Source organism: Phoenix dactylifera, chromosome 11, assembly GCF_009389715.1.
Source record: "Phoenix dactylifera cultivar Barhee BC4 chromosome 11, palm_55x_up_171113_PBpolish2nd_filt_p, whole genome shotgun sequence".
Taxonomy (NCBI): Eukaryota; Viridiplantae; Streptophyta; class Magnoliopsida; order Arecales; family Arecaceae; genus Phoenix; species Phoenix dactylifera.
This window is the reverse complement of record NC_052402.1, coordinates 11,900,221-11,914,742: the sequence shown is the minus strand read 5'-3', so window position 1 is coordinate 11,914,742 and position 14,522 is coordinate 11,900,221. Positions and strand designations below refer to the sequence as shown.

The 14,522-nt window shown below is 38.0% G+C and overlaps 1 protein-coding gene across 1 annotated transcript; it reads left to right on the top strand.

The window, feature by feature from the left end:
- The first annotated feature begins 917 nt into the window (after positions 1 to 917).
- On the top strand, positions 918 to 12,602 carry LOC103709462 (phosphoenolpyruvate carboxylase, housekeeping isozyme). The gene is made up of 10 exons (XM_008794796.4): positions 918 to 1,456; positions 2,041 to 2,432; positions 2,706 to 2,790; positions 5,668 to 5,890; positions 6,145 to 6,248; positions 6,363 to 6,453; positions 8,548 to 8,702; positions 8,984 to 9,982; positions 10,329 to 10,715; positions 12,085 to 12,602. Exons 1-10 carry the CDS (start codon positions 1,289 to 1,291, stop codon positions 12,379 to 12,381), a joined length of 2,901 nt encoding a protein of 966 aa, XP_008793018.2. The 5' UTR covers positions 918 to 1,288; the 3' UTR covers positions 12,382 to 12,602.
- The last annotated feature ends 1,920 nt before the right edge of the window (positions 12,603 to 14,522 follow it).

Here is a 14,522-nt window from a genome sequence, read left to right as displayed (position 1 = left end):
TTTGCTCCAAATGATATATTAAAATTTTTAAATTTTAGCCCATGCAAAGAATAAAATTATTAAAAAATATTCTTAGCTCAACATTATAAATACTAATTATCTCAATTTTTGTCACCAACATATATAGCACAATAAATCCTCCACAAAAGCATTAAAATGATTTTTTTCAACTTTATAAAAGCCTTTACTTTAGATATTAGTTATTGATCCCCAAAACTTAGATTTAATATCCTCTCCTCCTATGTGATATGAAAACTCAAGTACATGGAGGAGCAATCAAATTAAGAACTACACAAAAATAGATTTGCGTTCATGATATCTAACAATATAAGTTATGATAGCATGTCAATTAATCTATCGACTCCAAAATATATGGAGACAAAAAATAAGTCAATAAGATACGCCATCCATGCAAAGTTTCAATTGCTGAGGAAAAAGTCGCCCCTCCAAGCACACAAATCTACTCCGAGTGACAAAATTTTAAAAGTAAAAATACAAGTCTAATATATGTTTGAATAGTAACGGCCAAACGGGTCCCACCTCCATATGGAGCTTTCCAATTGGTCCCATAGTGGGCCCCCAGAAACCGGGAAGCACCTGGAAATGGGGCGAAACGGAGCGGGGATCAGCGTGGTATATTCCCGCCCCCAAATATGGTGTTCCCTCTTACAACCCTGTACCGGATCCCAACACGCAATTCCATGGTTGATAAAATGTTTGCAGACCCAAGAAAGTTATCAAACACGGCTCTCGTCTGACGTGTCAATAGATGATTCGCGTCGACCTCGTGAATGGCTCCAGTCTCCTCGTGCCGCATGGCATCGAGACGAGTTTTGGTAGAATCGTAGGTCTCATAGAATTGCTCCTCAAAAGGTCAGAGAGAGGCCAATTTTTTTCTATAAATAACAGGGGGGAGGGTACTTTCTCCCCCACGCCCACTGTGCTCTTGTTCCATCGCTTCTTCTCCTCTCTTCTCTCTCCTTTTCTACTTCCATCTCTCACGGGCTTCGCCTTCTCCTTGTCCATCCAAAAGTGCAAAAAAGGGGAAGAAATCTAGGGTTTTCAGAGCCATCTCGCGGGTTTCTGGCCCTTTATCGTCTCCAGAAGGCGGGGGCTTTCCTTTTCTTCTCGTGCCCTCGATCGGATTCTGAAGGGGATCTCCTTTTTGGTTTGTGGTTTCTAATTTATAGTCGTGAGTTTGGGTGTATATATATATATATATTTGAGTATTAGTTAGAGAAAGAGATTTGGAGGGAGAGTGAGGGAGTGGGGAGTGGAAGAGAGAGAGATGTCTCGGAACGGGGTGGAGAAGTTGGCCTCGGTTGATGCGCAGCTGAGGCTTCTGGCGCCGCGCAAGGTGTCGGAAGATGATAAGCTGGTCGAATATGACGCGCTCCTCTTGGATCGGTTTCTTGATATTCTCCAGGACTTGCATGGCGAGGATATTAGGGAAACGGTATTGGATTTCTGCCCGATTTTACTTTCTGGTGATTTCTGTTTGTTTTCTTGATATCTGTGGGCTGAAAATTTGGTAAAAATGTGGACTTGAACAAAACCCATATTGTCGCTGTCAAAAGTGGACTTCGGGTGATTTACTTATTCACATGTTGAATTGTGTGACTCGGTCCAATTTTGGGAGAAAGCTCATCTCAAATTTCGATGTTTATTTGAAATTATTTTCGCACTCTTTTAGATGAATGATTAATCAAATGAATATCTTAAGAATTGAAGTTTTGGCAGATGATTTATATCAACTTATTTACATTGATCTTTGCAAACAAATGTTTTTACATTGGTCTAAACTTTGTCTGACGTTAGAACTTAGATGAGAACTAGAGAACCATGGAGTTTGTGTTATTTCTGTTTTTTCCAGGAAAAACATATTTTTTTTCAACAGATCAGTCTAGAGTTTGTGTTATGTTGTTTTATTTAAACGGCTCATTTTGCTCTTTTAGTTAATGTTAGTGCAGTAGATGGTATGGGTAGACTTCTTCTATACTGAGAGTTGAGATCAACCAATGGCTTGCTTTATGTTGCTAGGTTCAAGAGTGCTATGAGCTATCTGCAGAGTATGAAGGGAAGCGTGATCCTAGCAAGCTTGATGAGCTGGGGAATGTGCTGACAAGTTTGGACCCAGGTGACTCCATTGTGGTCACGAAGTCGTTTTCACACATGCTTAACTTGGCCAACTTGGCTGAGGAGGTCCAGATTGCCTATCGTAGGAGAATCAAGCTGAAAAAAGGATATTTTGCTGATGAAAATTCTGCGGCTACTGAATCAGACATTGAAGAGACCCTTAAAAGGCTCATGGTGCAGCTGAAGAAGTCCCCAGCAGAGGTCTTTGATGCTCTGAAGAGCCAGACAGTTGATCTGGTTTTGACTGCACACCCGACTCAGTCGGTCAGGAGATCGCTGCTTCAGAAACATGCAAGGTTTGCAGCCAATACTCAGAATTTTTTCTCTGGGATGGATTAGTATTACTTACATGGTATACTATTTCAAATTTGATCAGTTAGCTTAACCATACATGCATTCTAGCTTTTTTTTTCTTTTGTTGTGTAACCTTATTTTTCCCTTAGTCCTTATCAATCTCTTCTCGGGGACAATCTTCTTCACATGTTTCTAGATGAAACAATTTGCACATCATTTTTGAGACAGAAAAACAATTTACATATCATATTTGAACATTTGCTTTTGTTGTTCAGGATAAGGAATTGTTTGGCACAATTGTATGCCAAGGATATTACTCCTGATGACAAGCAGGAGCTTGATGAGGCTCTTCAGAGAGAGGTAATTTGATTAGCGTGTGCATTATGTTTCAGCTTTTATCTCGCAAATATTTTGTTTTGGAATTTTATGTCTTCTTGCCTCAAGCTTGAAGATATCATTCCAGTTTCATATGTCCTATTTTTATCTGGAGGTTGTAAATAAATTTTACTGATCACCTCCTAACCTAAAGGCTAATCAGCATTATTCACGAGGTTTATAGCTTGCATAGAAGAAACTTATGAGGTCATTTAATAAGAGTTGGCTAAATTATAGTAATTTAATTATATTAATTTAATTATATTAATTTAATTATACTAATTTAAATGATTCAGTTTGAACCTGGTATGACGCTGCTTGAGTTTTGACTCTTTGGCTGATGAACTGTCCATCAAAGTTGAACACCATTCCTTATGTCAATTTGCTGTCCAATGATCAACAAATCCCACAAAGACCACTACATCCTTCAGTTTAATTCCTTTGTGAAATGAATATGTTGGAAGTTCAATTCTATCAGTGGACACCTCTAGACAAGGGAAAAGGAAAAATATTTTAAAAATTGAATACATATTATAAACTAAGAAAAATATACAGCATAAAAGGAGTGATAATTATAAAAACTATAGATGAATTTTAGAAAAACCTCCAAATTTGTAGTAATACGGAATGGGATGTATATTCTCGTATTCATGGTCGTTACAGACTAAGTAGCATGCTAATAGAAAAACTCAGAATTATAGGAGAGATAAAAGTAAGCTATGAGAAAATTCTTGAAAACCAGAAGCACTTTGGAGTATGAGGTATGAACAGAATGTTGACACCATTTATTTATTTTGTTGAGTGATTCAGACAGTTGGTGTTTGCTCATAGGCTTATTTTATTTAATATTTGTCCGTGGACCAGAATAGTTGATTGGCAGGCCACTCTTATATAGATGTCTTGTTGAAATTTTTGTTTGACTGTGTTTCTTTACCACTTTTGGCATTCGGAATGCGGATTTAGTTTGTCCTCTTTATTGAGCACAAATCTTGTTTTGAAAGCTGCTCATCATTTTGGCAAGTTCGAAAACAGTTCGATGGAGATACATTGCCTTTTACTGCTCCTGGGATGTGTTTTATTGAGATAACCATGTAATGTACTAATGACAAAAAGCAAATGCTATTAAAATAGTGATATTCCATCAGAGAATTCTTTGCATTTTAGCAGATGCTCAGGATGTTAATTTTGGCAAGGTCTAAGTTTATCTTCTTCTTTTGTATTTGGGGCTTTGCTCTTTCACCTTACCAAATCTAGATGTGATTTATATTTAGATTCTTTGAGGAGCATAAAATTCTTACCCTTGTAGTTTGCTTAGGCTGCTTAGAGCAGCTAATATCAAGCATATCAGAAACTGCTAGAACTTTTAAAATTGCTATCCTTGGAAGTTTGTATGATCTAACCATGTACATCTCTTGCCTGTGAGATCATTCTTTCACTGCATATTACCATCTCGTCTTGAGCAATCATGCACCATAGTTTCTGTTTTTTCGTGTTTCCTTGGAAATAGTTGCTTTATCTTAACAATTTGGATCATTGTCACTTTCAATGCATGAGGAGTTCCAATGTTGTGGACAGGCAGGCAGATAATGCAACATAGTTAGTCTTAATGCCGGATGTATTGTATTTATATACTAAACAGGCCTTCCTGGCTTCCTTAATTGGACACATCCCTGTTGTCTCTCCATCTTTTTCTTCATTGCAGTATTGAGAAAATATTTGTTTAGTCTATTCACTAGTTTTAGACAAAGCATCATCTTTTCAAATATTACTAAATTTCTGGTCTATCTATCCATCCTTTTACTTCATCTAGTACAGGAAATACATCTGTGAGTTATCTTTTAGCCATCAACTTCAGTTACGGCATCAACTTTTTAATCATTATTACTTTAGATGCATTTTGATCCATTTGGTTGGACTAAATATTAACCCCTTTTGTCTCAGCATATCTCTATGTTATACTTAAAAAGGGCAACAATATTCCAATCAAAGTTGTTGGTAGCAGGCCTGTTCTCAAAATATATTAGTTAGGTTCTTATTTGTGAAGTTAAATTATGGACTTATAAAGAATTGGACTCAGGACAGCTCCTCTAACAATCGACGGACGGCTGACCAAAGCCAGGTCGAACTCAATGGTGACTTTCCCCTCGCCTCGGAACCGGGAACCAAGCCCGTTACTGCAGCTGTTCTTATTTGTAAATTCTCAGTTACTGCAGCTGCGCTGATGCCTTATGTTTGTTATGATGCAATTATGCTTCTTAATAAAGAAAAGCATGATCTTTTGGCTTCCGTTATGACTGTCAGCTGTATAAATTACATGCTTCACTTAGTATCAGATCCTGGTTTTAGCAACCACATGTAATAGCTGTTTGACGCAAATTATATGAAAGCCAATGTTCTCAACTACTAAGGTTCGCCGTCTCGGTACCAGATCCCGTACCTATGCCACACTAGCACAATGTCAGTACGGAATTTTTTTGGCATACCGAGTATCGGTACACCATCCGTACCGGATACCGGTACCGAACCGGTATGGTACGGTACGCCCCGTACGGGCCAGTACAATGTACCATGTTCTCAACATATTCAACACATCAAAACCACTTCATATTAAAAAGAAAAATTTCTGGATAATAAAATTTAATTGATTTTAATCAATTTCTAATAATGGCTTGAAAGTAGGCATACCAAGAAGAAACATGCTTCACAGATTATGTAAATCAGCATAAGCTTTTGCCATCATTGACTTTTTAGTGACCATTGTCTTGTTTGGAAAAGTTTCTTTTTAATTTTATTTCTTGGGCTTCTTTACCCTGTTCAATATACTTGCTTGTTTTGCTTATTTGTTTGGTAATATTTTTGCAGATTCAAGCTGCCTTTAGAACAGATGAGATACGTAGAACTCCTCCGGCTCCTCAAGATGAAATGCGGGCTGGAATGAGCTATTTTCATGAGACAATATGGAAAGGTGTTCCAAAGTTCTTACGTCGGATTGATACAGCTCTGAAAAACATTGGAATAAATGAGCGTGTGCCTTATAATGCCCCTCTTATTCAGTTTTCTTCTTGGATGGGTGGAGATCGTGACGGTATGATACATCTTCAAAAACCTTTTTTCTAACTTTTTCATTTTCTCGCTAACTGCCTTGATTAGATTATCTAACAATAAAAGTGTGCAATTATTTCACAAAAACAAATGATTCTCTCAAGGAAGTGGGGAGCCGAATTCCGGAAAAGTTTCTTTTTGCATATTTTTCATTATATCAGTCATCTAAGAAAGGGGAAATTTTATTTAGTTTTTCCATGTCATATCAATCTAATGGTTGTGTGCTATGTAATATAGGAAATCCTAGAGTGACTCCAGAAGTGACAAGGGATGTGTGCTTGTTGGCTCGAATGATGGCTGCAAATCTGTACTATTCCCAAATAGAAGATCTAATGTTTGAGGTATCATTTTTTTCTCACTTGTATTATACAACTTTTGTCTTTTATATTGTCATTGATTTCTCATAAAGAAACTTATGCATGATAGGTTTCTTGCATGATTGTATTTTCCTGCAGCTTTCTATGTGGCGCTGCAATGATGAGCTCCGAGTACGAGCAGATGAGCTACACCGCTTCTCAAAAAAAGATGCTGCAAAACATTATATAGGTCTGTAAATTAGTTTTTCTCTGTGAAATTTATAGTACATTTAGCATATCATGCATTCCATTATTATTGTGAATAGAATAGTTTTGCTTGGAAAAGTGTTCTGGATTAATTCATGTTGGATTTGTGGGTCAATTTCCTTGTATTTTCTGGAAAATTTGGATACTTTACTCTGACACCTTCTCTGATCACAAAATTTACTTCTCAAATTTGTTAGTCGCAGGTGTTTTAAGCCATTATAATCTGTTGTTGCTTATTTTATTTTCTAACATCCTCTAATTTGCTGCAACTATCTTATGCATATACAGCCATTTTTTTGGCATCTTGTGCATTATTCATTCAATGTATGTGTCTTAAATATTCCCTTAAGTCTTGCTAGATAATTTTGGTCCCTCTAGCAATTAAGAAGCAAATATTTGCTTTACAGTCCCTACTCAATATTCAGTTATCCATTTCTACTCAGTGATCCTCTGTGTTGTAGGGTTCTAAACTCCACTGAGAGCCCAATTCCTTTTTTGTAGAACAGAGATATCAATATACTTGTGAAATCTTATAGGGATCTATTAACCCCTTTACATCCTTTCAGCATCCTTGCTTACTACTGCCGGTACTTATATCTCATGCCTGGCAACTTTTATTGCCTGGAGGGTTTATATGGATAATCTATTGCCTGATCTTTTCCTAAGGTCCTAGTAGTATGTGGTGGTCACAATCATACAGAATAGAAGCATTATCCTTATTTGCTGCGACAATGAACTACTAGAAGCAAATTTCTTTATATTTGTATTTTGTAGACTACAGCTTATGAAATGGCTGGAAGTTTGTGGAGGTTGATCTTAATGTCTTAGTGCAAATGCATCATATTGATGATCTGTAATAAATGATAGGGAAGAATCTTTTGCATGGTCCCCGATGCCCATCAAGAAGTTAATGGCCTTGACTTACATGAAAGATCCACTGTGCTTAAGCTAGTCTTTCTTAATGCCCACTAGGCTAATAGCAACACTTTTTCTGCCCTTATTCCATGAAAAGCGTGAGTTCACAGTGTCGGTACCAGACTCTATACCGGTGTCACACTAGCATAGTGTCAGTACGGACGGTACGGGGCTTTTTCGGTGTACCAAGTATCGGTATGCCATCCGAACTGGGTATTGGTACTGAAATGGTACGGTACACCCCATATCGTCTGGTTCGGGCTAGTACAACGAACCATGGTTCGCACCAACACTAATCTAAGAGAGAGTGTGTGTGTGTCTGGCGAAGGCCATCTTTCCTACAGATTTTCGTTAGTTGCTTTCAAACATTTTTGACTACAGTTATGGGCCTGACATAGAGTCAAGCGGCAAGTAACAAGCATGCAAGTATTACTATGAATTTTAACATTATTTTGTGCTTTTCTCATGTGAAGCTGTGGAGAAAAAATCTTAAAGAAGTATAGATGTTGTGGGTTTCGCTAGAATTGCAGACTCCTACCAACAACTTGCAAGATACAACCTACTAGAGTTTTTTTTGGTGTACACCAGAGACGTGATTCTCCTTGGCTGTAGACATGTATTGTGGGAGGGTTTTGCATACATATTCAGTTTGATACATGCAAATATGTTATGTTATGCTATGCAAATAAACTTCAATCAAGTGAAAGAAGGCTAGAAAAAGGACGCCATGTAAACAACAGGAAAACACAGTGTCATACCCACATCTTATGAGGACTTGAGACACCCAACTACAGGTAAACATCTATATGAGATATTTAAAACCAACTAAAGTGGAGTTTGTGAGACACTCCTTAAGGCAAACCTTATGGTAGCCCTCGTTTTGGATACTTTTGCCGACTAGACAAAAAGTAGATACTTCATCACACTTTTGACATGTCCAATACACTGACCAGACCAATTCCAGCCAGTGCATCACTTGATTCATTCTCAATTGACTTATACTTCTTAAGTTACATGTTTCAGGAAAACAGTTCACTACATTTTCTTCTGCTATATGACCATGCCATTACGCTGTCATGGAAAGTTTTTTTTTTTTTTGTACTTTAGAATAATCATTAGTATTGGTATGCTTTAATGGCTTTTCTGATAATTTTGAATGCAGAATTTTGGAAACAAGTTCCTCCAAATGAGCCTTACCGTGTTATACTTAGTGATGTCAGAGATAAGCTATACAATACACGTGAGCGGTCCCGCCATTTATTGTCGAATGGATATTCAGATATCCCTGAGGAAGCAACTTTCACCAATGTTGAACAGGTACAAATGATTAAATGAATCATGCTTTAGAAAAGATTCTTTGTTTTCTTTTCCCCAGCATGTGAGAAACTGGCATCAGACCTTCTATGTCAAAAACTCCTTTTTATAAGATATAGGATCTGGAAAAACTTAATCAAGTAAAACTCAATGTTTGACATTCATGCTTTAGCCATGTTTAGTATTTTCTGAACTTCACACCCAGTAAATTTTCATATATCACTCATTTACACCTGTGTGACTATACATGTTTGTGTACTTTTTTCATCTATTTGTTCTTGCAGTTCCTGGAGCCTCTTGAGCTATGTTACAGATCTCTCTGTGGTTGTGGTGATAGACCAATTGCTGATGGAAGCCTTCTTGACTTTTTGCGCCAAGTATCGATATTTGGACTGTCACTTGTGAGACTTGATATCCGGCAAGAATCTGACAGGCACACTGATGTTATTGATGCCATCACCAAGCATCTAGGAATTGGATCATATCGTGAATGGTCAGAAGAAAAACGTCAGGAATGGCTGTTGTCTGAACTTAATGGAAAGCGCCCTTTGTTTGGTCCTGACCTTCCCAAAACTGAGGAAATAACTGATGTTTTAGATACATTCCATGTCATTGCAGAACTTCCTTCAGACAATTTTGGGGCATATATCATCTCAATGGCAACTGCTCCATCAGATGTCCTGGCTGTTGAGCTGTTGCAGCGTGAGTGCCGTGTGAAGAAACCTCTGAGAGTTGTCCCTCTGTTTGAGAAACTTGCAGATCTTGAGGCAGCCCCTGCTGCTTTAGCCCGACTCTTTTCAATAGATTGGTACAGGAACCGGATTGATGGAAAACAGGAAGTCATGATTGGATATTCGGATTCAGGGAAGGATGCTGGGCGTTTTTCTGCAGCTTGGCAGTTATACAAAGCTCAGGAAGAGCTTATAAAGGTCGCCAAGCTATATGGGGTGAAACTGACAATGTTTCATGGGCGAGGAGGGACTGTTGGAAGAGGAGGTGGTCCAACTCATCTTGCTATATTATCTCAGCCACCAGACACGATCCATGGATCACTTCGGGTCACGGTCCAAGGCGAAGTTATTGAGCAGTCATTTGGAGAGGAGCATTTGTGCTTCAGAACACTCGAACGATTCACAGCTGCTACTCTTGAACATGGAATGCATCCCCCTATTTCTCCAAAGCCGGAATGGCGTGCATTGATGGATGAGATGGCTGCTATAGCCACAAGGGAATACCGATCAATTGTATTCCAAGAACCACGTTTCGTTGAATATTTCCGCCTAGTAAGTAATCCTCCTTTCTCATCTTCTATGCAGCTAATGAACTACTCTGGTTGCCACAAACTTTCCACTGATATGCTAAGCCTGACCTTCCATTCTTTTCTTTTTTCTTTTTTTTGGTTTGATGGACAGACTAATTCTTTGATTTAGAGGATGTACCAATTTAAGAAAAAAATGTAGCTACTTTGAGCAACTGTTTTATTAGGAAATAGTGATTTTGTGGAATCATGTAGATTCTTTAATTTCTTTCCTAGGTTTCTTTGTGTGCTTCTCCTCTTTCATTCAATTTTTTTCTTGGAGATACAATTTCTTATAGATCATTACAGGAAACACTTTTGAATATTTGTAGGCAACTCCCGAGCTTGAGTATGGTAGGATGAACATTGGCAGCAGACCATCAAAACGAAAGCCTAGTGGGGGCATAGAATCACTACGTGCAATCCCTTGGATCTTTGCATGGACACAAACACGTTTTCACCTTCCAGTGTGGCTTGGCTTTGGAGCAGCATTTAAGCATGTCATGGAAAAAGATATCAGGAATCTTCACATGCTTCAGGTGATGTACAATGAGTGGCCATTTTTCAGGGTCACCATTGACTTGGTTGAGATGGTTTTCACCAAGGGAAATCCTGGCATAGCTGCTTTATATGACAAATTGCTTGTGGATGAAGAATTATGGCCATTTGGTGAACGACTAAGAGCCAACTACGAAGAAACAAAGCAACTTCTTCTTCAGGTAATTCTCTCTTTCCCATTTTCATTTTAATTTTATGTTAGAGGAAGCTAAAGGCTTGTCTGTTGGGTTACATGAGATTTTGAGCCGTACATATTGTAACTTAGGCATTTAGTTTCATCATCTAAGGAAGCATTTGTCATTTTAGAATTTTGCCAGGAAGTTGTTTGTCATTCTCCTTCCCTGATAGTTTAAATAGGTAGTTAGTCCTTGAAAATACCATGTTCCAGACATAACAGCATCAAGGCTAAGGCAATTGCACCATTTTGTGGGATGATGTGATGTGTGTGGGCGGCAAAGCCAGGGGCAACTCCATTAAAATGTAGAAATTTCATTTTCAGGTTAGTCCTAATAAGTGACCAAGGTACAACTCTTAAATATGATGTTCTTCATACTGAATGTTTGTTATCATGTTTCTAAAGAACGAACATATAGTTCGAATAGGACCAGGTCTTTCTTACATAGGAAAAGTCAACAACGAGATCTACTAAATTTAAGAAAGAAAATTTGTACAATTGAGTAGATGGTTTTATTCTTCAGGATGTGTACACCATATACCCTCCGATTTCTGCATGGGATCTATCCTGGTGCCTTTGGGCTCCTTTAACAAGAGCCTGCACATGTACTCAAGGTTCAGTATTTCAACTTCAGAAACATGTAAATTCATCCTTCAATGTGTCATTGCAGTCTAAAATGAATGATCTCTATATCCTGTCAATGTCTTGAATCCATCCTCATGAACTTTACATAGGTCCATGCATTTGTAAAGCTTATAGGGCATAAAAGTGCTCAAGGATCAATTCCATGCTCTTTTGCATGCAAACTTATTGTTTGTGTTAGAGTCTTTATGCATGTACCAGAAAGCAGATATTTTGTATTTAAAAAAGAAAACATCTATTGTCCAATAGTTGGAAAGATTATTCAATATGAAATGACAATTCAAGTGATTGTTATTTTGTTGTTTTTTGACGGTTCAGAGTAACGATACTTTTTTTACACATCTCAATATTGTAATGATCATACATCATTTTTAACATCTCTAATGTATAAAACAATAGATACATCCATGATATCAACGATATAAGAAATTTGATCTGGGAGTTATACTACTTTGAATTGCAGCCTAGTTGTTATTATTTACTTGTGAAGGCCCTTTTGCTATGTTGTTAAATGATCCTTGGTGAACTAAAAAAGTAGTATTATGAACTTTAACTTAAAATTTTACACAAGTAAAATCCATACAGCCTGCTACTTGGATCATGGAACTGTTGATTTTTAATATCCTGGAAAAGTTACATTATTCACTGATATGTACTTCTAGTTGTCAAATGTCATTAATCACATAATGGTAACCAAACATGGGTTTGTGCAGGTTGCTGGTCACAAAGATCTCCTCGAAGGTGATCCATACTTGAAACAGAGAATACGGCTGCGTGATGCATATATCACAACTCTGAATGTTTGCCAAGCTTATACGCTGAAGCAGATTAGAGACCCCAGTTACCATGTGAAGGTGAGACCACATCTGTCAAAGGAGATAATGGAGTCTAGCAAGCCAGCTGCAGAATTGGTGAAGCTAAACCCCACAAGTGAGTATGCCCCTGGGCTGGAGGATACCCTCATTCTGACTATGAAGGGTATAGCTGCTGGCTTGCAGAACACGGGCTAAATTGGTTAATTATGTGCCAGAATGCTTCTTTCAAACATATATCAAGACGAGTTGTGTGCGTGTTTTATGTTTTGTCATGTTGCCCTAGAAACTTTGCTGCTTTCTTGTTACCTTGTATGTATGTGTCGATTCTGGAATGGGCAGCAAACGCTTTTGGCTTTGTAGTGCCAGTACAAATAATGAGAATGAAATCATGCAATGGGAGTTGGAGGCTAAACTAATCTATAAATTGCCATATCTTCTGATCTGATGACAAATGAAACGATAAGACGTGCGAGCTGATGATTCTTGTTTGACAAATTATAAGTTTGAGCACCTTTATAGTCATTATGTGGGCAGACCCCAAATCATGCCAATGGGAGTTGGAGGCTAAACTAATCTGTAAATTGCCATATCTTCTGATCTGATGACAAATGAAACGATAAGACATGCGAGCTGATGATTCTTGTTTGACAAATTATAAGTTTGAGCACCTTTATAGTCATTATGTGGGAAGACCCCAGATTCTGGAACTAATATTTATCAGGTTAAGCCGGGTCTGATTGGTTGGGCTTTCCATAACTGATCCATATCCAACAGGTTGGAGGTGTGGCTTTAACTGGTACCGATCAGCCTGGTTGGAATCGCAAGATCCGTTTCAATGATTGACAAGTGAAACTCTTGATCTGAATATCCTGATATTTCAAGTCTTGACTTGTAGGCTTGGTGGCGCGACATTCCCATGTTTTTCCAGTAGCTCCTGCTGCATGGGAAAGTCGATTGCGTGGAATGTGGAAGGTCCAAAGTTTCAGAAGTTGATGAAGCACGTATGTGCTGGCTGGAATGGTTGTGACATAAGAATATTTTCTCAGTGACTATATCTCTATTTGTATGCTGCGAAGTCTGTCAATAAGTCTGCAATTGAATAGAAAAACTCTTCCAAGTAGGAAATCATAATTCTATTATTTGTATTTACATGCTCAAAGCTGCAGGCAGCTAGTCATATGTGGACTATGGAAACACTAGTTCTTTTCCTTCACAAGCTATTTTTGCTATCATCCTTGAAGATTCTCCCTTCATTAATTTCAACTGCATTATAACTCTTGCAGTTATCTATCGTTTGTGAAATAGGTGGCAAATCAAGTATAATTTCTACACTACTGTTCGTCAAGATTTTTTGTGCTCGATGCCTTGGATGTTGCCTGACGGTTTTGCTATGGGAGAATGATGACAACTGCAGTTGTATGTCATAATTCTTCAAAGATGTGATGTCTGACCTACGTACATGGGAGCAAACACCCGTGCTGTGCAAGATGCGTTTGGAAATGCTTTAGGGTGCCATCAAGGGCTTGTACCTGTTTGATATCACTGCTGCAATTCTTTTAGTATCAAAAAGTTGGATTGATTTACAAAAGAAGAACGAGAGTTAGGTTAATCATACCCAGGATATAATAATGATCATGTCCGTGTTCTACAGAAAGCTCAGGCTACATGAAGAAGCATGGAGTTCCAAGGCATATGTAATCTTGTGATAATTGTAGCGATAACTCCAAATACTCAAAGCTATCCTTAATATGACTATTAGAAGCTCATGCGACTAGGTATTTATCACGCCTTGCATCAACTCTCTGCGTCAGGATTCAGGAGAGAGATCAGCACACAAAGGTTCTCGACCACCTTAACCTGAAAACCTGATAGGAGGGCAACAATGTCCCCCAACCATGCAGTAAGTTCGCTGATATACGTAAGCTAAATTCTTTAGATTGCTTTTGTTCTTTTATCTTTTTTCATTTCTCTAACTGCAGACTGCCGTATCAATTGATGTTCCTATTTTTTAATGCAATTTCTCGTCTTCTATATGTCAGCTATTATTGTAGATGGGTCCCAAAATTAAGTATAACATAAAAAGACCACCAGACACAACTTGACTATTCCACAATTTGTAGGAAATTTGTACGATTTTCTTTTACTAAATAGTTCTTTGTGCACCCTTTCATGGTTCGAACAGCAAGGTGTGCCCGGTTGTGGGGCTTTCTAAATTCCCACTTTTGATTAAAAGATTGTTGTTTGAACAAGGAAAGATATGAATGAAGTGGTTGTTGCGTACGCATCACCTTTAGATAGGGGTCATGATACAGGCACTAAGATTCCATGCTGTTTTG